General features: G+C 43.5%; 4 protein-coding genes across 9 annotated transcripts; 2 read left to right on the plus strand and 2 right to left on the minus strand.

Moving 5' to 3' along the window:
- The first annotated feature begins 10,184 nt into the window (after positions 1–10,184).
- LOC133896264 (uncharacterized) lies at positions 10,185–15,044 on the plus strand. Its single transcript, XM_062336841.1, has 3 exons — positions 10,185–10,533; positions 14,035–14,408; positions 14,482–15,044. Exons 2-3 carry the CDS (start codon positions 14,070–14,072, stop codon positions 14,992–14,994), a joined length of 852 nt encoding a protein of 283 aa, XP_062192825.1. The 5' UTR covers positions 10,185–10,533; positions 14,035–14,069; the 3' UTR covers positions 14,995–15,044.
- On the plus strand, positions 12,417–13,991 carry LOC133896254 (uncharacterized). Its single transcript, XM_062336830.1, has 2 exons — positions 12,417–13,055; positions 13,138–13,991. The coding sequence occupies exons 1-2, from the start codon at positions 12,520–12,522 to the stop codon at positions 13,829–13,831; spliced, it is 1,230 nt and encodes a 409-aa protein (XP_062192814.1). The 5' UTR covers positions 12,417–12,519; the 3' UTR covers positions 13,832–13,991.
- Positions 15,045–16,973: 1,929 nt separating the features above from the next.
- LOC133902019 (protein MAIN-LIKE 2-like) lies at positions 16,974–18,087 on the minus strand. Its single transcript, XM_062343592.1, has 3 exons — positions 17,830–18,087; positions 17,410–17,750; positions 16,974–17,334 (listed from the first exon to the last, which is right to left on the minus strand). The coding sequence occupies exons 1-3, from the start codon at positions 17,911–17,913 to the stop codon at positions 16,974–16,976; spliced, it is 786 nt and encodes a 261-aa protein (XP_062199576.1). The 5' UTR covers positions 17,914–18,087.
- Positions 18,088–22,037: 3,950 nt separating this feature from the next.
- Positions 22,038–25,579, minus strand: LOC133896274 (uncharacterized). 6 transcript variants are annotated; one of them, XM_062336870.1, is made up of 8 exons: positions 25,263–25,402; positions 24,140–24,238; positions 23,701–23,877; positions 23,460–23,600; positions 23,157–23,258; positions 23,015–23,085; positions 22,849–22,916; positions 22,038–22,572 (listed from the first exon to the last, which is right to left on the minus strand). In XM_062336870.1, exons 3-8 carry the CDS (start codon positions 23,866–23,868, stop codon positions 22,325–22,327), a joined length of 798 nt encoding a protein of 265 aa, XP_062192854.1. In that variant the 5' UTR covers positions 23,869–23,877; positions 24,140–24,238; positions 25,263–25,402; the 3' UTR covers positions 22,038–22,324. The 6 variants fall into 6 exon arrangements, with proteins under 6 accessions (XP_062192854.1, XP_062192869.1, XP_062192835.1 ...); XM_062336885.1 differs by having other exon boundaries at positions 24,140–24,181; positions 25,263–25,382; XM_062336851.1 differs by lacking the exon at positions 24,140–24,238 and having other exon boundaries at positions 25,263–25,579.
- Between the last annotated feature and the right edge of the window lie 81 nt (positions 25,580–25,660).

Genomic DNA, 25,660 nt, shown 5'->3' on the forward strand with positions numbered 1-25,660 from the left:
TTGAAGGCGATATTTCAGAGAATCCCTATGATCCTTATTTCAACCGGCAGCACTCCTTGCAGGGCACCATCCTCCATTGTTGTCCGCTTGCTTGTCTGACCCCTTCGTTCTCCTGTTCAGCGGAGCTTCCCATCACCTTTCGGCGTTTCGCGGCAGTGGTTATGTTCCGACATCCCTGGATCCCATCTGTTGCTTAAGGTTTGTCGTGGGAAGCCGACTGAATTGGGTTGTCAGGCGTGAAAGCCGAGCTCCGCCTGTTGAGTTGTCGAGATGTTCTGATCAAGGTGCTAGCTAGGCATAGTTGCTGGCGGGGTAGCGTTGTTTGGTATGGGTGTCGCTTGGTCGTTCAGGAGTGTCGGGTTGTATGCTGCTTGTGTGGTTGTCGGGTTGGTTGTATGCCGCATTGTCGTGCATTGTCGTCTATTTGTTAGAAGGTTTCAGGTTCTTTTCTTCTTTCTTTCCTCCTTTGCCTTGTTCATGAGTTGGGCTCCGCGGGTTGTGTTACAATGCTTGTTAAGGTTTTCGGACTCGGTTTCCCTTATAAATTGGGTCACTTTTCTTCTTAATACAATGATGCGCAGTTTTCCTGCATGTTCGAGAAAAACAATGTCTCTCCACCAGAATGATCTTTTATTTTGCAGACTAGGTAGCTTGCCATTGGAATAGCAGACTTGCCAAAGAAAATGAGACCAAGGAAGATCAGCCTTGTTGAAGAATTTGTGAAGATTTTTGAGAAGAAGAGCTTCATTGTATGATCTCAACTTTAGGACACCAAGACCACATTCTGGTTTTGGTTTACAAACCATCTTCCAGGCTGCCAAAGGAGGCTTCTTGGCACTAATTTCTGAGCCTCTCCAGAGACAATATCTTCTATAAGCATCAAATTATTTTATCGCTGCCGAAGGAAGCTTTAAGGTGCACATGTAAAAAATGGGCAAAGAGGATATCATTCAATTGACCATTTCCAATTTCCCTGCCTGAGATAGAAAAATAGAATAAGACACAAGTTTTCTTTCAATTCTTTGAACAAGAGGCAAGAAATCCTCAATTTTTGGCTTAGTGACTCCCAAAGGAACGCCAAGGTAGGTAAAAGGCAGTGAAACACTTTGACAACCAAAAGTTTTACATAGATGATTCATTTTAGCTGAAGAAACATTGATGGGCACCATAAGAGACTTATTGTATTTACTTTTAGCCTTGTAGAGTCTGCAAAGGTATTGAAAAGAGACTTGGGGATAAAAAGTTATTTAGAGCAAGCTTCCATTATTAAAAGGGTGCCATATGCATACTGTATTATTAGAAAATCAGAGCCCACTTCTGCAGCCAAAGGTAAATGAAGCAGACCTAGATCCTTGGCTTTGTTTACAATTGATTGAAGAAGGTCAACAACCAAAACAAAAAGGAGAGGGGAGAGAAGATCTCCCTGTCTAACACATCTTCTGCAATGAAAAGTTTTACCTGGGACACCATTTAGAAGAATGGAAGAGGTGACAGATTTGAGAATGCAACTGTCCAGTTAACCCATCTATTTCCGAAGACTTTGTGCTTAAGAATATCAATAATGACTCGATGTTCAATTTTATCAAAAGCTTTCTCAAAATCAAGCTTGAGGATAACCAATTCTTTGCTACTTTTATGGCACAAGTAGATATATTCAAAAAAGGACCAAGCTATGCAATCCTGAATGGATCTAGATTTGATGAAGCCATATTGATTCTTATGAAGGAGATAAAGAATTGAAACGTGAAGCTTGTCAGCAAGGAGCTTAGTGATGAGCTTGATGGAGGAGTTAAAAAGAAAATTAGGTATGTAGTCTGCCACAACCATAGGGTGGTCCTTTGTGGGAATCAGAGTGATAAGTATCCATTAATACTTTGGACTGCTAGATTGCCTTCAAAGAAAGCATCACATAAAGCATAAAAGTCCTGAGAAATGACTTTTGAAAAGCTCAAGACAATCCAAATTTTCCACCGGGTTTAAGAGTGTGGAAAGATCAAAATACATCTGTTGAAATTTAGAAGTTCTAAGCCTCTCTTTGAAAGCTTGCAAGAGGATATTGGCCTTCTCATTATGATCAGAGATAGAATTGCCTTGCAGATCATGCAGGAAGGTAATGGAATTTCTATTATACCTCATTGTGGCATTTTCATGAAAAAACCTGGTACAAGCATCTCCAAAGTTAACCCATTTGGGAGTTCCTCGCTGTTTCCAGTAATGTTTTTGCTGCCTGAGGAGGGAATCTAAGTGCTCTTTTAGGATTTTCCTGAAGTTCCATTCCTCTAGGGTGAGATCTCTAAAATCCTTAATAGTATCTAATAAGAGAATGACATATTTCACATTAGTTACAGTAATAGCCAGACTTGAAAGCTGGCCTTGCCAAGCTCTTATAACTCGTCTCAAGTTATTGAATTTTGCCATTAGCTTCTTGGCTTTGTCAGGTTAAGAAGAAGGGACTGACCAACCATACTGAATGATCTATAAAAAATCCAAATGTTCCATTAAATAGTTTTCAAACCTGAAAACTTGGGCTCTAGGGATATCAGTTTTGACATAGATGAGGCAGTGTACATGATCAGAAGTGTTTTTAGAAAGAGCAGTAACTAAAGTCCCAATGTAATTCCTTTTTTTCCTCGAACGCAGGAGAGTTACGCATCATTATATTAAAAAGAAGAAAAGGAGTCTAAGAAGACTTGTACAAACCACACGCCTATTATGGCAAAGTTTGTTACATGAGGACTCATCTCTAATGTCCTCCATGATGGTATTGAAATTAGGTGAAACACCCTCAAAGACACATCCGTTCCTATGCTTCCATATCCACCATGCCACCAACACAACCAACGAATTAAACCCCTTAGGATGTTGTTTAGAGACTTGCTACAAAGCTTGACGCCACCACACGAGTGAAAACAAGATCATCTGGCCTGGTGTTAGTTACTGCAGTCCAACCAAGGACAGCACCGAGAACTAGACACTTCTTGTGAACACCCATGAAGTAAGCAAGTGTTGCACATTCTCCTCCTCCTGGTCACACAGTAAACAACGCTCTGGGTGATCAAGACCGTGACAGGCCAAGCGGTCGGTGGTCCAACATCGATTTAGCAAGGCTAACCACACAAAAAATCTGCAGCGAAGTGGAGCCCAATTTCTCCAAATTTCCTTCCATGATTGAAAGGTATTGAGAATTTGAGGTGAAGAACTAGTCCAGTCTTTGGAGAAGAGCGCTATGCTGCATGTTAGACCAGGTATAAGCTCGGCCTTTGAGAGGAATATCAACAAGGCCAAGATTGCTAAGAGTTCTATTAAAGGCCATAATTTCTGAGATATTAACACCTGGATTGTTCTTGTCAGAGGGTGATCTAACCATATTAAAATCCCCAAACACGATCCAATCTTCATTAGCTGGAATGTCTATGCTATTTAGCCAATCTAGAAATAAGGATTTCTCAACACGAGTGCAAGGAGCATAAATATTAGATAAGAACCATAGAGCACCTGAAATAATGGATCTGAATTCAATGATTTGAGCATAGTATTTTTGGAAGAATAGATGCCCACTAAACTTTGCACCTTTCCAGATAACAATGGTTCCTCCTGAAGCACCAGAGGAGGGCTAGTGCTTAAAACTGTCAAAATGGATAGGACATAATTTTAATATAAGCAAGATCAAAGTGCTCACGTTTAGTTTCCTGAAGACAAATAATATCACACTGAGACTCAATGATTTTACTTCTGATGGCATTCTATTTTCTGTCAGAATTGATCCCTCTAATATTCCAACAAAGGATCTTCCAGGTTCTACCTCTTGAATTGTTGGCTAGATCCATAAAGGCATACACAAAAGAATAGAGAAATCCACACACATAATATGCAGATGTTCCAGGAAGACATTGAGAGAGATGATAAACAAGGCCACAGAAAAGAGCTTAGCAAAGTATTTAGTCTTAAGATTTAGGAGAATATTACAACACAAAATAACCATAGTATCATTACAAGTTCCCAGAAAAGTAAGTAATTATCATCCCAAAAGAAAAGATTTAAGAGCCCCAGAGTCTGAACATAAAAAGCGTCATTTCTTCTTTTCTTGTTGTCTTCTTCCCCATCCTTTGGTTGTGTCTGTTGCTTGCAGGTAACAAGTTTTCCCTTCTCAGAAGGGGTTTTCCCTTTGGAGATTACCTTTGTTTGTTGTGCTCCTAATTCTTTGGTTGAAGAAGTACCTGAAGGGCCTGCAAGAGAGGAAGAGTTGGGGCCTATATGTGTTTTCAGAGCAGCCTTTTTAGTCAACTCCACTTTTGATAGCTATTTAGATTTCAGTTTGCAGGAGGAGGAACCAAGATTCTGAATGAACATGGTGAAGATGGTTGGAGGTTTTGCAGAACACGCAAAGCAATTCTTATTAAGGCAGCTATCTTGCTTAAAGTCTTATATTCATGTCTCTAATTCTAGTGCTACGCGTCACTTCTGTTTCCACAATGGGGCCTTGCTTCAATCTCTTTCTCTTGAGAAGAAGGGGGAAGAGCTAGAGGTACCATCTATCTACATGTCTTCAATGACTTTTGGTGTTGCTGGGGGTGCTAGTAGAGGATTGAGTAGAACCTGAGTCATTGAAGCAGCAGGAAACTGGAGCAGCTTGAGGACATGAATTAGGAAGTAGAAATTTCACTGGAGGTCCACTCTCAGCCAAGGAAAGCAGTGATTGTCCAAGCCTTTGAGGCAAGGAAATTCTTGGCCCAATCAAAATGTGTTGGGGAGAGGAGCATGCTATAAAGAAAGCAGCCCACTCTGGGGGAATGTCAACAATAGAGCCCACATGGCCTGCAGGGGAGAAATACTTGGCCTAGAGATTGAAACTATCAAACTTCTGCTTTGGTGCCCATGGAGTTAAAGTCAGAACAGAAAGACTCAAGAACCGGATCTGAATCATGCTCATTCAAAATCTGGATAGCACCCAATTGAATGTTCTCGTGAAAGTGACCCACGTTTTTCCCATCTTTAAGGAGCAAGGCCTCAACATTTTCTGGCAGATGGACATCTTGATGCTGTTCAGGTTGAAGGATATGGTTCATAACCTGCTGACCAGCAATGTTCACCTGAGGTAGCTGAACCTCATCCACAAAGTCTTCCTGCTGAACCTCAAGAGGCAAGAAGACATTAGGTTCTGGATGGACTGCTGGAGAGCCAGGACCAAAGGAACTTCTGGAGCAAAATTAAGGTCAAGAAGCTGGCCACCATTGACTGAATCTGCAAAGAAGCAGATTGATAAGAGAGTGACAGACTACTTGGTCCTCCATGATTTGGCTAGGGGAGCACAGGTTCAGGCCAGTTGACATCATATTCCACTAAATTATCTAATTTTGCTACTGCCTCAATGGATCCTTGGTGACAGGCTTGTCTTCTCTGACAACTAAGCCTTCAAACACAGTTCAAGGCTACAAATCCCAAGCACCTGATGCACCGCTTTCCAAATGGATCACCTACGAAAGCCAAGGATCAGGTTGCCAAGATCTAGCTAGCGTCGTGTCAACCAGAGTGTCATCTGCAGATGAGTTGATATCCAGCCTGGTTCTCATATGTTCTTTGCTTCGTTATGTCTTCAACAAGTTAACTGCAACTTCTGTACAAAGCTAGAGTTGATGGCATGCATCTAGTTCCTTGCATTATGAAGTGGCTACACCCGAGTGTTGCATTATTCGGCCATGGAATTTACAAATTATGCTGTCAAACATTCAGGTTTAGGTGAACGAAATGCAAAGCTCTAGAGGAAAATCAGGTTTCTAGACCATAAAAAGGTATAAATCAAAGTGACACTACAACTATTCATTCACTAATCTTTGCAAATAGGAAATACATAAGGAAAAAAAACAGACATATCATACAAAATTTATTAAGGATTACTTAGTTATTTGTCCAGAATCAAGAACTAAACAATTCAAGACCAAACCACTCTAGAGGAAAAGGAATCGGTCGATCAGAACATTGTATCGATCACCACAACATCTAATTTCACTCAAAACACTCAATCGCTCCACATGCAGCATGTGCAGTAACCTTAACTCCTCAAAAATTCGCATCCGATCACACCGCCACCATACTACCTCTCCCATGTTCCAATGGCGACTTGTACCGTCTGCCTACTCTGCTTCTCTCTCCTTGCCTCCTTCTCCCTCATCTCCTACCTCTCCTTCCTGTCCTACACCTTTCACTCCTCGCCATGCACCAGTTCCATGAACACAAAGACCAACACCTTCCTGTCCAACCACACCAGCATATTCTCCTCACTTAACACCCCTTCTCAGAACCACCTCCGCTTCCCTTCCACTCGGTCGGCCACGCTCAAGATCGTCGCGTTCGTCAACCGCTGGCTACCGAGCGGCCATGGCGAGGGCATCGAGCGCCATGCGTTCATGCACTACTCTGTCCTGGCAGTGCGCGGTCACCGCGTCCACATCTTCACCGCCACCGACGCAAATGCTGCCGCCAACTCCACGTATATTGGATCCCTCCTTTGAGTCACCTTGTGCAACTCATAAGAGTCTCTAGATCAGTAGCTGGTATGCATATATTTCCAATAGAAATACACATCATAGGCATACAATGATTAAGTACGATATTAGAGGATAACACGGAGTTCATTACAATAAATGTCTGTATGTATAATTAAATAAAGCCTCACAGCACAACATAAATAACGCAAAAGCAACTCAAACCCTAAAGGCAACTTGAGTGCAGACGAAATCAACTTTTCTATTGTTCATCTTCACCTTCGATGAAATCGACATCTAGATCATCTGAATCCACAAATAGCAAGAGTGAGTACATGAGGTACTCAGCAAGTCCTATATCAAGGGGAGACATTAGATGCATATACGTAGATCAAGGATAAGTCTGTAGAGTCTTTAAGTTTTTCAGAAAGTTAATTTTCGATGCAAGGTTCAATTTGCAACAACTATCTTAAAAGTATTTTTTTAGGATAACACATAAGTCGAGCTTATGGGGGGAGTCGTCGGCCCTGAGGGAGATACTTGCATCCAACCAGTTCCCACACTTCTTTTGTCAGTGGACATACAGTCCAAGATACTCAAGGCACATAGCCAACCTTTTTTTGAAAAACACGAGTGTATTGCCCACTCACACGCCAAGGAGGTACTCACGCCGGAAAGCTAATTATTGTGACCAAACCATAGCATGTCCTTAACCGAGGACATGGCTATCTAGATAGGTTTAACACTCTGCAGAGGTTGTACACTTTACTCAGAAGATATGCACAGACTCCAACCTTAGCAACTGGTGAAACTGTCATAACGAGACACAACGTCCTCACAACATAGCCAAAATATCCACCCATGGGGTACTAAGATACCAGGGGCTTTAGAAGATCCACGGGAAGGACCACTTAGCAATCCCAAGGCTTTGACATAGCCTTAACAATATTACTAGCCGGACCTTGGGCTACGTACTACCCAAGTCTTCTCCTGGTCCCCATTGCTATTATCGGCCTCCGAGTGGGTACCGAACTAAGTTGAAGGGGTTGGGTCAAGTCCTACCCATTCAGGTCATGTGGTTGTACGATTAGATACTAGGTCGGATGTCACAACGAAGCGGTCCTTATGCCACCGATGCAAATGTCTTCTAGCAAGAACACCACAAAGGCGAACCTTGCTCTAAGGTAGTTCCCACCTTTGTGGGGTACCTTACCCACCCCTGTCAACAATACACTAGAGTTTTTCAGGAACACAAATCTCACATGCACATACACCAAGCACACAACACTTCACATTTTTTTTGAAAAGACATGATTAACATATGTAATTATCCTGGCTCTTTCTTTTGAGCAAAGCAATCCTAAGCATGCTAGTAAATAAGTATTCATCCAAACAATCATTATAGTTGATGTTGGGGATCTTCTAGGATTTTAACGGAATAAAGTGACAATATCAAGGTATGACATAAATAATCTAGGCCATAACTATATTAGCATATTCTTTAAAATTACAGTCATTAACTTAAACATGCATATTCCTATAATTTGAAACAATGGCTCTACGGGTTGTATTTGAAAACATAGGATCAACATGATCAAGGGTGTAGGATTTTCCTTTGTTGAAGTTCTCGTCCGCTCCTTCTTCAAACTTTGGATCCTCTGAGTCTTCCTCGAATGCGCCTTACTCTAACAAACGCAACGTACGGCAAAAACGCACACACAAACAATCAATCAAATGATTATATTAAAAACTCATTAAATTACAAAAATTATGGAATTGATATGATTGGGTAGATCTCGAATTTAGATGAATATTGGTGGAAGAATTGTTGAAAACGGAGTTAGGACGGAGGAGAAACTGGCTTCGAAAGTTTTGCCGGGAGAGAAAATCAGGAAAAAGGAAAATAAAAGAATATTACTGGAATATTCCAGTTTTGGAATCGGCTCGGCCCAACGGCTCGGTCGGGCCCACCTGTCAGTGAGGGAGAGAGAGAAAAATAAGGGGGAGAGAGGGGAGTCGGCCCGGCAGACTGACAGGGAGAGCGAGACGGCGGGAGAGAGAGGCGACGGGGCGGCAGTGAACGGCGGTGGCGCACCGATGGAGGACGGCGGCGGGCTCCGGTGATCGGTGGAACAAGGTAGTGGTGGCCGGATCCGGCTCGAGTGGGGGCAGATCTGGCCGGTGGGGACGAGGCGAGGGCGTCGGCCTGCGACGGCGAAGAAGCGGCGACCGGCGTTGGCAAACAAGGCGGCTAAGGTACGTTTCTCTGGGGGGAGGGAAAGAGAGAGGAAGGAATGTGGTGGAGCTCACCGGCGGCGGCGGCGGTGCTCGGAGAGGAAGAGAGGGAGGCAGTGGAGGTGAGGGAGAGGGGTGGCATTGTGCGGATGGGGGAAAGGAAGTGACACTGTTCATCTTTATAGGAGGGGCGGTTACGGCTGTGTGGGGCGTGAGGCGAGGCGAAGCGCGGGGTGCGAGGTTTGCCTAGGCGCGATGACGGGAGGGCACGGTGTGGCGCAGTGCAGAGCAAGGACCGGCGCCGGGTCACAGGGAGAGAGAGAAAGTGAGATATTATTTTTTTTTGATTTTTTTTCCTTATGAGAGAACACGGGTTTGAGAACGTTCACCAGCGGCGGCATCACGTTCCATGTGACGCCGGCGACGGCTGCTGGGTACCTGAACCAGCAGCTGGCATGGGCGCAGTTCGAGGCCGAAAGGAGCATGAAGTCGTTCGACGTTGTGCACACCGAGAGCATGGCGCTGTACCACGGGCGCGCGCGCGGCGTGGCCAACCTCGTCACGTCGTGGCACGGCATCGCGTACGAGGTCATCCACTCTGACGTCGCGTAGGATCTTCTGCGTAAGCCCGGCGAACTTCGGGCCCCGGCGATGGCGAGCCGACTGAGCAAGGTGGTGGAGGAGGCCAGGTCCTTCCGGGACTACGCGCACCACGTCGGGGGCGTGCTCCGTCGCGTTTACATGATCCCCGACGGCCGCGTCCACGTCATTGTCATGTCCCGTGGCGAGGTGTTCCGCGCGAAGGCGCTCGGCGCCGACGCGGCGGGGCGCGCTGCGCTGGTGATCGGCTTGGCCGGGAGGCTGGTGAAGGAGAAGGGCCACCAGGTGATGGTGGAAGCGATCAAGAAGGTGCTCTCCAAGAGCAAGGTCTTCAAGAACGGCGCCGTCTTCCTCGTCGCCGTGCTGAGGAACAAGGGCGGGGAGGCGAGGGCGCGGGCCGCGCGGCTGTTCACGGTGAGCAGGATGGCCGCGGAGTACGAGCGGCTATTCCTGTGCGTCGCGGAGGACGCGGGTGTGATCGCCGGCGACAAGTGCTACTGCGAGCTCTCTGTCCCCAGATCATGACGTGCATGTGCATGCAAAGGCAGCACTCCGTTTTGATGTACTCACTATATCTCAAAATAGATTAACCCGTTTGAGAATTAAACATAAGTATTAAAATAAAGGCAAATTTGGAAATTTAGACAACATACGCGACCGTATTTGCGAAAATAGACAACATGTCAACGTATTTGCAAATCTAGCACTCGTATTCGGTATCTCAAATACCGAAATTTGAATTTCGGAAACTGAAAATCCGAAAACACCGTATTCGGCAACTGAGGTGCCGAATACGGCACTGTGGGCTGTATTCGGCACCTCAGTTGCCGAATACACCCTGTACTCTGCTATATTCGGCAACTGAGGTGCCGAATACAGCCCACAGTGCCGTATTCGGCACCTCAGTTGCCGAATTCAGTACATCATGTCACTTTCACGTCCTGTCGATGCTTTCGGTGTGTGCGTGCCAGCGGGATGCTGCTTTTGCGCTTAATAAAAGCCCTGGCTCGCAGAAGAGAGAAGGGAGAAGAGAAGAGAGCAGCAAAGGAGAGAAGGGAGAAGAGAAGAGAGCAGCAAAGGAGAGAAGGGAGAAGAAAAGAGAGCAGCAGTGGAGAGAAGAGAGTAGCAACGGAGCAACGCTAGGAGAAGCAGCTCGAGCAGAGGGGGCAGCCGGAGAGGATCAACGCGAGCAGCAGCCGCGCTCAATTTCCTTAAGGTAAGTTTTTAGATTACGTAGTTAATTAGTAATTATAATTAGATTTTTCTTAGTTCGTTCAGAAGTATATTAATTATTTCGTCAGTATATTGTTAAATTCATTCAAGTACATTTGATTAATTATATTATTTTGGTAAATTAGAGTATTTAAATTAATGATTTAGTTGGGTTATATAATTTTTATTAGTAAGTGTGATTAGATTCTTTACTTAATATAGTAACATGAATTTACGGGATTTAATCTAGGTAATTAGTTTTATTAAAGTAATATAATTACGTAGTTAATTAGTAATTATAATTAGATTTTTCTTAGTTCATTCAGAAGTATATTAGTCATTTCGTCAGTATATTGTTAAATTCATTCATGTACATTTGATTAATTATATTATTTTGGTAAATTAGAGTATTTAAATTAATGATTTAGTTGGGTTATATAAGTTTTATTAGTAAGTGTGATTAGATTCTTTACTTAATATAGTAACATGAATTCACGTGATTTAATCTAGGTAATTAGTTTTATTAAAGTAATATAATTAATCAATTAACTTGATTAATTAGTTTAATCACTTAGGTTTGGTAGAACCGTAGAAGATAGTGTCCAGTAGCAACAAAGATGCATATTAGTTGTATATTGCACTATTTAATTAGTATTATTTTTGTACTTATTATTTATTACATGTATATTTATTTAGGAGATACGGTATGATTTTCCATATTTATTATGGAGAACGTCCCACAGTTTTGCACGGGAGACTTGTAACAATTCAGAACTGCCAGCACATAGAGAGTTCGGTTGAGATACCTATTGATCTAGATGGCCTGAAATCACATATTATGCGCCTTTTGCGTGTGAACCAGCAGTCCCATACTGTTGTCTTAGAGGGTGTACGGCCGCGGCTTGTTCCAAATAGCTCGGTCATTGTCCATACGTTGTTCGAGATGAGTAGGAACAACGCATGGGCTTTGTACTCACGCAAGGCATTGGAGGAGAACTTTGATATGGCGGTGTACGTAAACATAGTGTCACGACTGGTGCAAGGTGATGCAGTGACCACTGTGGAAGGCTCAAGCCAGGAGGTGATGCATGAAGAGGATGGAGGGCATGTCGGGGAGGGTAGTTCCAGTAGAGAGGGAGGTAGAGTGGACCCTGGTGAGGTCGATGCAGGATGCATGGATAATGAAGACGGTGGTAGCGGGGATGAAGAAGCTGCTGACAATGATGACCCGGTCCCGGCGATCCAGTACTTTCGTGGTACTGGGCTCCTGGAGTGTGTCGTTGTTGAGTATAACACCTTATCTAACTGGGGATACCAGAATAGCGACATTCAGGTCGGGCAACAGTTTCGTAACAGAGGGGAGGTCATCCACTTTATTAGCAACTATGCTGTAATAACAAGAAGGGACCACAAGTGCGCCCGGTCTAACCCTACGGAGTATGAGGTCAGGTGTACGAAGCACCCGAATTGCCCTTACTTCGTACGAGCACATCAGCCGAAATATGAGAACTATTTTGTGATTAGTAGACACACCCCACATACATGCAGCGAAGAGGCTATTAGGAATGTGAGCCACGCCGTTGATGCGAGGTTCGTAGCCCAACTCCTCATCACGCTTATTGGCACAGAAATTTGTTTGTCGCCAAAATCGATTATGGGGGAGGTGCACACTAAGACTGGCATGCTTATCAATTACCACACCGCGTGGCGAGCGAAGCAGAAGGCGTTGAAGATGCTGTTTGGAAGCTTCGAAGAGTCATACAACAATGCTCCGAGACTGCTGCAGAAGATTGCCATGACGAATCCAGGGACTCAGTGGGCCATGGCGGATGAGCCGATCAGGCTAGATGATGGGTCATATAGCACCACTGACTGATACCTCATTAGGTTATTCTGGTCCTTTGGACAATGCATCGAAGCATTCAGGCATTGTAGGCCGGTTGTATGCGTGGATGCCACATTTCTAAGCGGCAAGTTCCATGGTACCCTTATGACAGCAATGGCGGCGGATGCAAATAATCAGATCATTCCTCTCGCCTTTGCAATGGTTGAGAGTGAAAACAATGATAGTTGGCTGTGGTTCCTCACCTTGGTAAGGACACGTGTCGTGGGAAATAGGGAACGAGTTTGCGTCATCTCAGACCGCAACAAGGGTCTTCTGCATGCGTTGGACGTGCTGCATGATAGCACAAACTGCTCCATTGCATGGCCTGATGTGGAGAGAAGATGGTGCATGCGACACTTGGGCGCGAACCTGTACACAAGGTACCGCAACAAGTCGCTTGTAAAGAGATTCAAAGGGCTATGTCTTCAGAACCAGCAGGCGAAGTTCAATGAGATATGGAGAGAGTTAAATGAGACCACTCGCAAGATGATGGCAGACCAGCAAGCAGGGGAGGATCAACTGCGGGCGCAAATGGTTGGGGGCCAAACTATCGTTAGTCGTTCACGTGGTACATTTAGCCAGTGGATAGCGGGGAAGCCGGCGGAGCGTTGGGCCCTTATCCATGACACTCATGGTGCCAGGTTAGCGCATAGAATTGTAATGATCATATTGTACCGATTCTTATGCAAATAGCCATTCTAAAATTATTGTATCCCATGTTAGGTACTCCATCATGACAACGAACATAGCGGAGGCGTTCAACAATGTCCTGAAGGGAGTACGGGGCCTCCCGTTGTGTGCCATTATTGAGCTCACATTCTACAGAACGGCGGACTACTTTCGAGACCGTGGTAATGCTGCTATGAAGTGCAGCACACGGTTTTCACCTAAGGTGGAGCAAATCATATCAAGAAGGAGGAGCAAGGCACACTTTCATCGGTCGAGGATCTACGACTTGGCCAACAATGACTTTGAGGTCATGTGCCGCCGTAGGTATGCTTCAGGGTATAGCGCCGGGGACACCGTGCAGCAATGTCAACTTGGACCTAACGAGGTGAAGTGCACATGCAATAAGCCAAAACTGCACCATATCCCGTGCTCGCATGTCTTAGCCGCTTGCAGGGACATAGGTGGTAATGACGGATCACAGTACGTATCACCGTACTTCACGATCGATGCATTGAGGAGCACATGGCTTCCAAAGATGCGGTCCTTTAACATCGGAACCAACTACAAATCGATCGAGGGCCCTAAGTGGGTACCTTATCCACGAGCACGACGCACAGATCCTGGAAGGCCTAGATCTACGAGGCTGCAAGGTGACATGGATGAAGCAGATGCTGTTGATGGCCTTCGCAGGTGCAAACTTTGCAAACAACCTGGACATGACAGGAGGACTTGCCCGACCCGTCAGTAAACTATCAGCCCACTGTCAAACTGAACTGTCTTAGAGACTTTGTATTGTAAAATGTTATTCACCTGTTAGTTGTACTACTTATTGTGCATTATGTGGTTTGCACTGTACCCCTTTAGACAAGAAGTGACCATTGTATTGTAAATGTAATTTTATTTATTTATTTCGTGTTTCTTAAATATTCATGGATCCGTGTTTTGATGCAGAGACAGAGCGTAGGTAGTCAGTGAGCAAGAAATCTATGGCGGGATCCTCTAGTACAGGCTTTCCATGGACACCTGCAACGATCGCTATAGCACTTAATGCCTCCTTACAGGTTGTGCGCGAAGGAAACGATGATCCGTTAAAGGAGAACAACATAATCCAAGCCGTGGCGAAATTGCATGCAAGACCCATATGTTCTAGGTTAACCGCGCCACTCCAATGTGTAACCACCGAGGACCTTAGGGCCCTCTTGTATCACCGGCGTCAAATGTATCTGAGGGTCCGCGAACTGGCCGACCATCCTTCTGTGATAGGTTTCTCTAGGAGGCAAAGAACGATAGTAATGTCGCCAGACCAGTATGCATCCCATATTCAGGTATGTCATATAAACATTTGGTCACCCTACTTATCTTATTTCCATTGATTCGAACGGTCCTCTTCTGCGTCAGGCTTTCCCGGAAGACGAACAGTTGATCAACAAAGAAATCTCACACTTCTTGACGATGTGTATGCTCTTCGGCGGGGGTGTGATGCCTGGTTCGCGTAGAAGACGACGACAGTCAGCGAATCAAAGGGGTACAGAGGCGACCTCTACGAATCATCCAGATAATGACGAGGACGAAGACGATGACGATTTCATGCCCCCCATGCCTAGACGTTCGAACAGAAATACAGGAGAAAGTTCTAGGAACACTGCAAGAGGACGTTCACGCACAACATCGAGATGCCATACAACTGATAGGGAAATAGGACATGGTACCACCTCGGAGAAACCTCAAGATGATGACGACGACGACGATTTCATGCCACAACGACCCCGCCCTCCGAGGCTTCCATCTCCGGAGGACACCGATGACCCTGAAAATGATGATGGATTTGCTCGTACTCATTTTTACAACTTCCCAGAACCACCTCAGAGACGACAACCATCTTACCCGGATAGCTTTGACCATCGCACCTGAAATTCTTACGCTAATTTGCGTCGCCACTTTCCTTCGCCCTAAGCATCTATTGTAACCCTATATATTTTATTCCCTTAAGGCATGATATTATGTTCTTTAGGCGTATCGTACATGATAATGTTTGTTGTTGTTCGCTCTTTATGTGTAACCTCTGTACCGGGTTCCATGCTACTTATGCTTTACAACTACTATTGTTTCCTCTGTACTGAGAATTTCTTAAATTAACAATACAGTGAATAAGACATAATAGGGATGACCTCGACATTAAAATCAATAATACATGTGTCATGACAAATTGTCCTGGCTACTCAACGGCGACGATGCCTCACACAATCTCCAGGCGTGTAAGCGTCTGGCGGGTGTGTGGCTCTCATCCCAGCAGCCTGCGCAGGCCCCTGCCTTGCGTGCCCTTGGTCGTCTTCATCATCATCTGCCTGCCCTGTGGGAACCCCACCGAACGTGTATCCCGCCCCGCTTACTCGGCTCTGCATGTACCATGCCGAAGGATCCTCGTGCGGAAGTGTGGACGGCCCTAGAACGTGCTCCGATGGAGTCCAGTGTGCCGAAGGCTCGCCATGCTGGTACCAATGTGAACTTCCAGGTTCATTGAGATCATGGGAGGACTATCCGCCGAGTAGATCAGTGAAGGTGGCGGTCGCATGCATTGCAGCACCCCAGTCAAAAGCATTAGGGTCGCTCCAGCAAGGGGTCTGCTGCATGTAGTCAACGACGTCCTCCTGATGAGTAGATGCTGCAGCCGGAGGTGTCATCGTAGCCGGAGGTGCTAGTGAACCCAGCGTAACCTGCTCGGGCGCAGGAGGCTGCGTGCACTCCTCGGCCTCAGCACCGGAACATGAGACATGACGCGCCGAAGCTGAAGATGTATGTCGTGATTCTGACCGGACGGGTTCCTCACGAGCACTGGATGACCGCCTGCTGTGGGAGGACCGCCTGCTGTGGGAGGCACGAGACGGGTCCATGGCATGTTGGTCGTACCCCCTCCATTGCGGGGCACACCCACCTAGACCACGTATAGCGTTTAGGAAGCGGGATCCTCTTATCCTCATGTACTCCCGGAGAGGGTTACGATCCCTCTGCGATGATGACCTGCTTGGTTCCCCAAAAGGTTGATCCGCTTGCGTATGCATCTCATACGCCTCTTCAGTCTGTATAAGATGAGGGACATGTCAGTAATACACAGATTTTTCAAAGAAAACCAATATAAGTAACGCATCACTTACCACAACATGAAGTAGGCGGGCACGATCCTCGGGGAAGGGTCTGGGGCCCGGCTGTACAGGTCCGCTGAGTAAGGTGGCACGCGTGCGCGGACGGTACCAAGCAAGGTAGTCCCAGTACGTGGCCTCGTCGTATTGTCTAGCAGTAATGATGACATCCACCGCAGCTGATTCTGTCCACCTCCGTATGTACTCGGCATTCTTGGATGCCCAGTCCTGCGTGCCTCCGCCCCCCTTTGAGCTCCACCTGTACGTGACATAAACAGCTATAATTTGTTAACATGGATAACCAATGTACTAAGGCAACATACAATAACACACTTACTCGTGCGTCCGTCCGGCGTCTCGTGGTGCTGGAACAGGCACCACCTGTCGGTACCCGAACTGCCTCTGTACACGTTCTGGAGAATATACTTCCACGCAGTTCATGTACAACAAGAAGCATGTGGTCAACCATAAGTCTGCGTCACGGCTACAAGAGGATGCCAGGTGTCCACCATCTGCAATTTCTTTTACTCGTGCCATACGCCATGGATCCCAATCCACTAGATCAGCGCTAAGGATGTCCAGGTCACTTATCACTCTGGAGTAGTTACCATGGTCTTGCTGCTGACTCCATCTTAGCCTGGCATGAATCCACCGATACCCCATCGTTGGCCTTATGTCATCTGCAATGCCATCAGAGATGTGAACTGGATAGTAGCACTTGAGCACCCAAGGTCTGGAAATCGGGAGGTACTCTCAACTCCATAACTGTAAGAGATGTAAGCACCCTGTAATGGTTGCCTTCCTCTTTGTTCGCTGGGTTGCATCACACAATCCTCTGTAGGTTGCAGCCAACACTGCAGATCCCCAACTGTAAGATGTAGGCTCATAAGGATGTGACGCGAGGTGGGCTGCTAACCATACAATATGTGGGACGACATAATCGCCTGCCGTGTTGCAGAACATGATGCCTCCGAGCAGGACGTATAAGTACACCTCATAGTGTTGCATAAGTGTATTCTCGTCCGCATCCAGTGGGCATGGACCGAACTGTGTCAGCCCATGAACCCAGGACATGGAGAGGCCAGCATCCTTCCCGTCGTATTGCACACCAAACCTATAAGATGCAGATGGTCAATGACGCTTTAATAGCACTGTAATATTTTAAATGCATTACATAACAAATAATTACCTATCTGCAACATAACCCTTCCACTGCTCCCTTGCGGGTCGCGAAACTATTAACGGGGCACCCCTTATTGGCAGCCCGGTCAGCATGGCCACGTCCCGCAGTGTTACTGCCATCTCACCAAAAGGAAAGTGGAAAGTGTGTGTCTCAGGACGCCAGCGGTCGACGAGACCTGTGAGCAGTGCCTCATCAATTGCCGGGAGAGGTGTCCTACCACCGACCTCCATGGGAGCTCCGGCCATCATGAGAGCGAAAGGTAGTAGTCCCGCCCGTGCGAGTGGCTCGTGGAATCGAGGGTCCAACTCCTTAATCTTGTGCACACTCCGGGCTCGTAACGGACCCAACTGCATGAGTTATCCAATACATGTACAGCGTTAGTTCAAAATTCTCGTACCAATGAAATAGCACATATAAACGTGGTACCTGTTGTCCTGTGAATATCATCCTTCCCCTATGGTTCTCGTCGTACCGCTGCTGAAGAAGCTCGGGAAGACCACCATGAGCCATGATAATGATTTAAGGCTTCATGGTTCAACAAATAGGTGAACAACAAATTAGAATATATTACAAGCTTCATAATATTGTATCTGCTAAACAAAGGTACACGTAATTTTTTCTAATTTTACCGGATAAGGACATTCATATAATTATACTAAGGACACAATCTAATTACAATGTTGAAAGAAATTCATGATATCAAACTAATTAAATAATATAATTATATAGACTAATCAAATTCATATAATCAAACTAAGCATCGTAATTAATTAATCTAAGTACTCTAATTTATCAAATAATTTAATTCATTTAATCTAATTAAATAAACTAAGTACTCTAATTAATTAATCTAAGTAATCTAATAACGTAATTAAATAATCTAATTTGTATAATCTAAGTACTCTAATTAAATAAACTAAGTACTCTAATTAAACTCTAAGTACTTTAATAACGTAATTAAATAATCTAATTTATATAATCAAAGTACTCTAATTTATCAAATTAATATAATTAAAAAAATGTAATTGAACGGATTAAACAATCTACTCTTGAAAAACTAATCTACTTCGAAACGGACTAACCAAATAAGCTAATTACTCTAAATAATATTACTAACCTAAGTATTAAATAGGTAATATAAGGACTAACCGGTACGAAAGCTAATTAAGTGCTTGCGTTGCTCCTCTTCTGCTGATGCTTCTCGCGTTCCTCTGCTCCCTTCTCTTCTCCCTTCTCTGCTCTGCTGCTGCTGCGACCTCAATTTATTCAGCAGACCAGCGATCTCTCCGCGTGTGGCGCCAAAACAACACATGCATGCACCAGCCGAAAGCATCACGGGAGGGAAGGGAAAATTGATTGATGTGACGTAAAAGAGATTGATGCGACGCAGCAAAAAGCGGTGGCAAATCGGTCGGCCGGCGTATTCGGCAATTGAGGTGCCGAATACGGCACTGTGGGCCGTGTGTATTCGGCAACTGAGGTGCCGAATACGGCCCACAGTGCCGTATTCGGCACCTCAGTTGCCGAATACGGTGTTTTCGGATTTTTAGTTTCCGAAATTCAAATTTCGGTATTTGAGATACCGAATACGAGTGCTAGATTTGCAAATACGTCGACATGTTATCTATTTTCGCAAATACGGTCACGTATGTTGTCTAAATTCCCAAATTTGCCTAAAATAAAAGATAAAATTACAATTTATTTTCTTTAATACCATTAATTATATGAAAAATAAGATTTATATTGAGGAGGAAGTTACTTAATGGGATGAGTAAGATTGAAAAACTTAGGCTAAAGTTATTTTAAACTTATAGAACATATATGTTTTGAACATTGTAAAGTGACTAAAATGTCATCTATTTTAAGATGAAAATAGTACTGATTTAAGAATTCAAGTATCAGTTCCTCTCTGTTAGAGGAATCCTTCTTGTGAAACAGCTGCAAGGTGTTTTTTGAGATGAGCTGTAACTTGGCTAGATAAAGGGATCAGTAGTGTTATAAGAGAGGATAAATTAGGATATTTAAAATTAATTTATTTTAAAAAAATTATAAGATAAACTAATATTAATTTTTATCTAAATGTTCTTTAGGTTTATCTAGTGCGTCTATTCTAATATCATTTAAAAAGATTTCAAACTTAATCAAATCTAGCAAACTACTCTAGAAAGGTAAATATGTAAAGGTTGATTGTAAGTATGTGAATACGAAAACATAAAGAAGGTAGAGAGATCAAACTCCATATAAAAGATTTTTATCTCGTGATATCGATAGCATAACGTTATCTCTAGTTTATATTGGAGCAGCTACCTAAGCTATAGCTCTCGGACGGTACCTGGTCAAAATCTTTGAGCCACTTAGACCTCAAGTAGATTGAGTCACCAAGACAAGGTCTCACCACAAGCCTCTCTACTGATCACTTACCGTCGTTTTCACTTCAAAGCTTGAGCCACTAAGGCAAAGATCTCCACATCCCCATACAAGTATCTTGTCGCTACTCTACATCAAGTTGGAGGGTAAAAAGTATGAGCCACTAAGACTCACGGTATCGGCAAGTCACCAAGACCTCACGGTACTTCTTGATCCCCTCTCTATATAGCAACACCTAGATACAACTCTCTCTCTAGCACTATTAGCACTAATCACTCCCTACACTTGTGCTCAATTGCTTTAGATGACCACTTTTAGCATTTTGATGACTTGGATATCTTCTCAAGTGTATATGAGCTTCTCTGGACTCCAACCCACTTAAATAGCCAAGTGTGTACTAGCCTCAAACCCGTGTACTAGCCATTTCTCCAACGGCTTAAATTTTATGTGTACGCCGGATGATCCGGTGAAAACAGATTGTACTCACCAGACCAACCTGCATGTACATCATCCACGACCTAGTCGTTGGATCCCCACTCAACTCATTTGTGAACATCGGATGTTCTGCGCGTATTCAACGACTCTATCGCCGAACCATCTGGTATGTACAACCATGCCAAACTAGCCGTTGAGAACTTCTCAGGAAAAGCACTCTGGTGCCACCATCCAACGTGTACAACTCTGAGCACCGACCATCCGGCAAAGTCTTCAACAATCCTCTGGAGAAATACTCTGGCGTACACAACACCGAGCATTGGACCATCTGCTTGTAGCATCTTCGACTCCTTCCTCTGGAAATGCTCCGACGTGCACCATCTTCACGCGTCGTACCTTCCGGCATATAGGTGCCATGAGCTGAAAAACTCTAGCGTGTACAATATATCTATCACCGGACCATCTGGCGTGTGTATTTTTCTTGAAATTTCTTCAATTCAATCAATATTTATCCTAACTGCAGTGGTTTCTTCACGTATTGCATCCATAAGATTTACTAAGACATACTTGATAAACATGTTACTCTCATTAACTATATTATTATTAACCACTAAAATCACATACATTCCTAAAAGAACCATATTCGCTACACGTGAAAGTAAATTGGGTCTGACTCACTATCGATTTTATCGATTTTGGTGGAAATTTGAGGCTAAATTTGCTTATAAATTATCCGTTATGCTAATCTAATTTCATTTAGGAAAATTTGCAAAAATCATACTAAAAGTCACTTTGATTTTGAGTGTCCTCCCTATGACTGTTTTTTTTTTCAAACATGAATAGAACGGAGGGACAGTAGATCGAGAGAATAATAGATATATATGATGTGATTACATACTTATACATGATGAAAGGGTGAGTTGATGCCTGTTCAGAAAACATCCCTTTTGAACAGGTAACACCCGTGGAGAGGCACAAGCGGTTATTGATCAACTTCGTAACATTTTTGTTGCAAAATCCCACCTATTTTGGCTTGGTTTCTTCCCCTTAATGCAGTATCATACTTTCACTGATGTGACATGATTGAAGAGCCCACGGCTACCGGGCGACAAAGGAACCGAGGAGGCCGAAACGCCGAGGGGACCTCCGAAGACTCCACGTGGCATGTTCCAGAATGAGGAGGCTATAGTGGCACCAGCCTCGCCGAAGCACAGAATCATTGATCCAGATTTCCCCCCTTGCAAGGGTACCTATTACATGTATTAAAGAGCCAAGATTCGGAGCGATTCTAAGGAGTTAAGTTATTATAGCTACTTTTATATGGGTCTCACGTATTTGTATACATACCTATATGTACATGTATACACATGTATATATACCTATATGTACATGTATACACATGTATATATACCTATATATACATGTGTCTATATGTACATGTATACACATGTATATATATACCTATATGTACATGTATACACATGTATATATATACATATATATGCGTACACATGTTTTAAGAAATTCTAGAAAAATAGCGAAAGGAATAATAGTTATATTGATAAACCGTTTGAAATAATTTAAAATGCACAAGAAAATATCTAAAACTAAAAAAAAACATGAAACAAATTTAATTAAATTCGTATTACTGCCATCTACATGTTAAAATTATATGCATGCATGAAAGTACAACTGTTTTCTCTATAATTAAATAAATATGTTAAATATTAATAAATTTATAAATAATATTAAGATGTCCAAAATTAGTGAATCTAATTTTTTTTAAGTCTTCTTTTGTTATGCTCTGTGCAACAAAAATCAGACGCAGTGTAGATACGCCAATCCGTCTAGTTACATTTCACGATACAAAATTGGAGCATAATGCTCGGAGGAAACAGAGATGGCTTTTGATTTACACGGCCAACTGAGCGCTCATTTGCTCTTTTTAACCTATGGTACAACATAAAACTGGTGGTTTATTTGTACACATCTCAGGTAAGCTTTATCCTACCAACAACTACAAAAATGCTTGGCACGTCACTCCGATTCCCATAGTCTCTTACAGTAACCTGTGGGTAAAATCTTGCTGAAGCTTAACCTCTTTGTAAATTGGAAAACCTCAGCACTCATCGTCTGCGTCGATGCTGGAGAGCAAGCTCTTCAATGTCTCGTAGGTCATAAAAGCGATTCCGACACTAGGAACAACCTTGAGATACTCAGGGGCAATGCCTCTGTAGAAGCCACGAAGGCCTTCCTTCTGAAAGATATGGCGGACAGTTCCAGTTATGCTTGATTTGCAGACAGATGGTGTCCCAGCTGCTCCTTGTAGTTGCATCTGCCGCTTTACAAGATCAAGAGGAAATGTGGCTGCAATATTGAATGTACCATTTATCGTCCAAATAATAAAAAAAAAATCATATTTTTATGTTGTCCAAAATCGATTAGCAAGGCAAGTGGATAATATTATGTCTGTTTATCTGCTGCCTAAAAGCACAACAAATGTATTGTCGGATACTTCAATAGGGCTCATTCTTATTGTCCAAGTAATTACTAATTATTCAGTGCATGTTATGGTTTTGTTTATTCACTATTCAGTCATGTAAAGTCAACAATGAAGGCCATTAGGTGTCGAAGACCACTTACCTGTCGATGATGCAATACCAGATAGACTCCCAGAAAACAAGCTAATAACAGCAGTGGAATCATGGGGCCTGGTGCAATGATGCCCACAGCCATCAGTTTAAATTTTGGACAAAACAGATAATGGAGGGTGTGACAATATTCAACATAGAGAAATAATGATGAGCACCTTTCTGCTTGCCAACGAGACCTCAGTGATTCATATACAGAAAAGCTGATTGCTATACTAGGTCCAACTCCCTGTAACTCCTAAAAGTTACTGGCAGGCCAACTTTAAAATAACATATCTCAGTAAAATGTTCATGTCCTACCAATAGTGTTGCCCCAAGGCCTTTGTACAATCCTTTGACACCCTCGTCTCTACAAATTGTTGACAGTGCATGAAAGATGCCCTTGTAATACCTAGTTGTTTTCTGCAGAAATTTAGGCAAACAACATATATTGAGGATCATACATCCCGATGTTTAATAAGTCAAGAAAAATAAAATGCACAAAACTACAAAGCAGTGGTCCATATAACAACACAATGCAACAGTTCATTGCAAGATATCTTTAGAGGAAATTAAATTGATCAATTAGTTATGTTTTATTGAGGAAAAGCAGAATAGTGATACCTGTGTTGCCAAACGAGTACGGACAACATCCAATGGGTAAGTCACAGATGCAGCTGTTATTCCTGCCAAACCACCACCAAGCAAACGTACCACGCCAACATTATTTGAGTCTCTATCCAAGCCAGGAACCATTTGGAGAAGCTGCAATACTCATTTCAAATCATTTCACGAAAATAATATTGAAAGCTCTCGCTAGGCAATCTTATATGTCAAGTGTTCAAGTATGGAAACTTGGTGTTACATTTTTGTAGCGCTCATATGAATAGAAGCTGATGGCGGAATAAGGTAACCGATGTACAATTGTCACTAGATTGCCTTTCCAGAATGCTCCAAATCCTTCTTCTCGAACAATTCGTGAAGCCTCATGCCATATGCTATACTTCCTTAAAGCTGCAACATCTGAATGCATACCCGCCACCTGTCGGATCAGTATGTCACAAGCTCCGCAAGCAAATCTTATTTTCAGGTAAGATGTTGAATGTTTCTCATGAATCAATATAAAACCAGAGTACCAGACATGCACAGAGCAGTATTTAGTAACAAACAACAATAGTAACTATTGTCAAGCAGGAATCAAGAATGAACGCTCAATTAAGCATCAGAATTGATAATTCTAGTAGAAAAGAACAGTATGTAAATGATAGAACCAGTTGTCCTTGATGTGAAATTGGCCAAATTACCGTATCCAGTCATCTTCCATATATCATCAATGGATACAATTTCTGTATTAATCAGAAAGTGGAACATAAATTCCCAACTAAGCCCTTCTTGGCATAATCCTAATAAAAATGAAGTAATCAGATGCACTGAAAAGGAATGCCTTGTAACATGCTTGCTTTCATGATACGTTATGGTACATTGCAATTCTGACTAATAGGATGAAGTAAGTAAACACACTGGCTACCAACACAAGGGAAAACCAACTTTTTCCTTTTAGCTTACAAACAGTAATGGTAGTTCCTGTTAGATTTCAGTCCCTGCTAAAATTCTACAATGGCACAGAAACCATTGTTCATAAACGCCGATAGCTTTACACATGCACAAATAAAGGAATATGTACTATTAGATCCCTATGAGCATCCAAAATTCTCATATGCCTACAAACTCGGTAAAGATATGACAATTTATTTTTTATACAATGTTTTGTGCATCTATAAAAACATATTGTTTGTAAAGAGAATCTATATCTAATACTTACAGATATAAATTATAGTTGAACAATTGCGCTTGCAAAAATTTCAATACATAAAAGTTGCTTTGCCCTTCTTAGCTTCTGATCAAACAGCAAAATGCCTCGGTATCTTATCAATAGCATCTGGTTCCTCCAGAGTACCATTAAGTAAAGCAACATGGCACACCATGACACCCAAAAAAAGAAGATTATTTCTACTCCATTCACCCACTGAAACAGAACTTCAAGGCTATGAAAAAGGGAGGCTCCTTTCTGGCCAAATACCTTGCTAAATACCTATTAAAGCAATACAGAATCACTTAAAGAACAAGCATTTTTTTCTTTTCTTTTGAAACAAGGAAAAAACAAACAATTATACGACTTGTTCTTAATTAGATCCTAATGGCTGCACGTATCCCCCTAATCACACCTCGAAAAGGAAAATAATATCCCTTCCCTAATCCCCCCTCGGTGAAAAATCGCACAAACTAAAAAAAAAAAAAGAGACGCCGCTTTCTTCTGCTTGAGCCCCCCAATCCCCGCCCCGCCGCTCGTCGATTCCAATCCGTACAGCGAAGCGCGACACAAAAGGTCGGATTTTTTTTTTCCAAATAAGTCCGAAAAAAGGTTACCTGGGAGAGGATGGTGAGCCGCGCGAGGGGGGCGGTGCATGTCTTACTGACGGCACCCGCGAACCCGCCGGCGGCGAGGTGCGCCACCGTGCCGATGTGGCGCTGCTCCTGCCGCCGGCCCACGGCGGCGCGGCCGTCGACGACGACGCCCACCCGCGCTTCCGTCTGCATCGGCTCGCGGTGTGAACGCGCCTCGCGGGCTGCGGCCTCGAGGAGGGTACGGAAGGGGAGGGGAGGGGCGAGGAGAGGAATTCGAAGCAGCGAGGGTGGGCGCGTAGTGTCTTCTCTTCCCTTCACTCTCTCCTCTCTATTGCGATGGAAAATGGATAACTGGTATTAAATTATCTGATATTTATATCGGTTAAAATACAAATATGAATATTTAAATTTATTTTTTA

This window comes from Phragmites australis, chromosome 2 (assembly GCF_958298935.1).
Source record: "Phragmites australis chromosome 2, lpPhrAust1.1, whole genome shotgun sequence".
Taxonomy (NCBI): Eukaryota; Viridiplantae; Streptophyta; class Magnoliopsida; order Poales; family Poaceae; genus Phragmites; species Phragmites australis.

Coding starts and splice junctions, on each gene's coding strand:
- LOC133896274 (XM_062336851.1), bottom strand. CDS start 25,433: ATGCAGACGGAAGCGCGGGTGGGCGTCGTCGTCGACGGCCGCGCCGCC. Junction 23,086..23,156: donor GCCTTGGGGCAACACTATTG/GTAGGACATGAA, acceptor TAGGAGTTACAG/GGAGTTGGACCTAGTATAGC. Junction 22,917..23,014: donor TCTCGTTGGCAAGCAGAAAG/GTGCTCATCATT, acceptor TCATTGCACCAG/GCCCCATGATTCCACTGCTG.
- LOC133902019 (XM_062343592.1), bottom strand. CDS start 17,913: ATGGCTCATGGTGGTCTTCCCGAGCTTCTTCAGCAGCGGTACGACGAG. Junction 17,751..17,829: donor TGATATTCACAGGACAACAG/GTACCACGTTTA, acceptor TAACTCATGCAG/TTGGGTCCGTTACGAGCCCG. Junction 17,335..17,409: donor AAGGGTTATGTTGCAGATAG/GTAATTATTTGT, acceptor TGCATCTTATAG/GTTTGGTGTGCAATACGACG.
- LOC133896254 (XM_062336830.1), top strand. CDS start 12,520: ATGACAGCAATGGCGGCGGATGCAAATAATCAGATCATTCCTCTCGCC. Junction 13,056..13,137: donor CATGACACTCATGGTGCCAG/GTTAGCGCATAG, acceptor ATCCCATGTTAG/GTACTCCATCATGACAACGA.
- LOC133896264 (XM_062336841.1), top strand. CDS start 14,070: ATGGCGGGATCCTCTAGTACAGGCTTTCCATGGACACCTGCAACGATC. Junction 14,409..14,481: donor AGTATGCATCCCATATTCAG/GTATGTCATATA, acceptor CTTCTGCGTCAG/GCTTTCCCGGAAGACGAACA.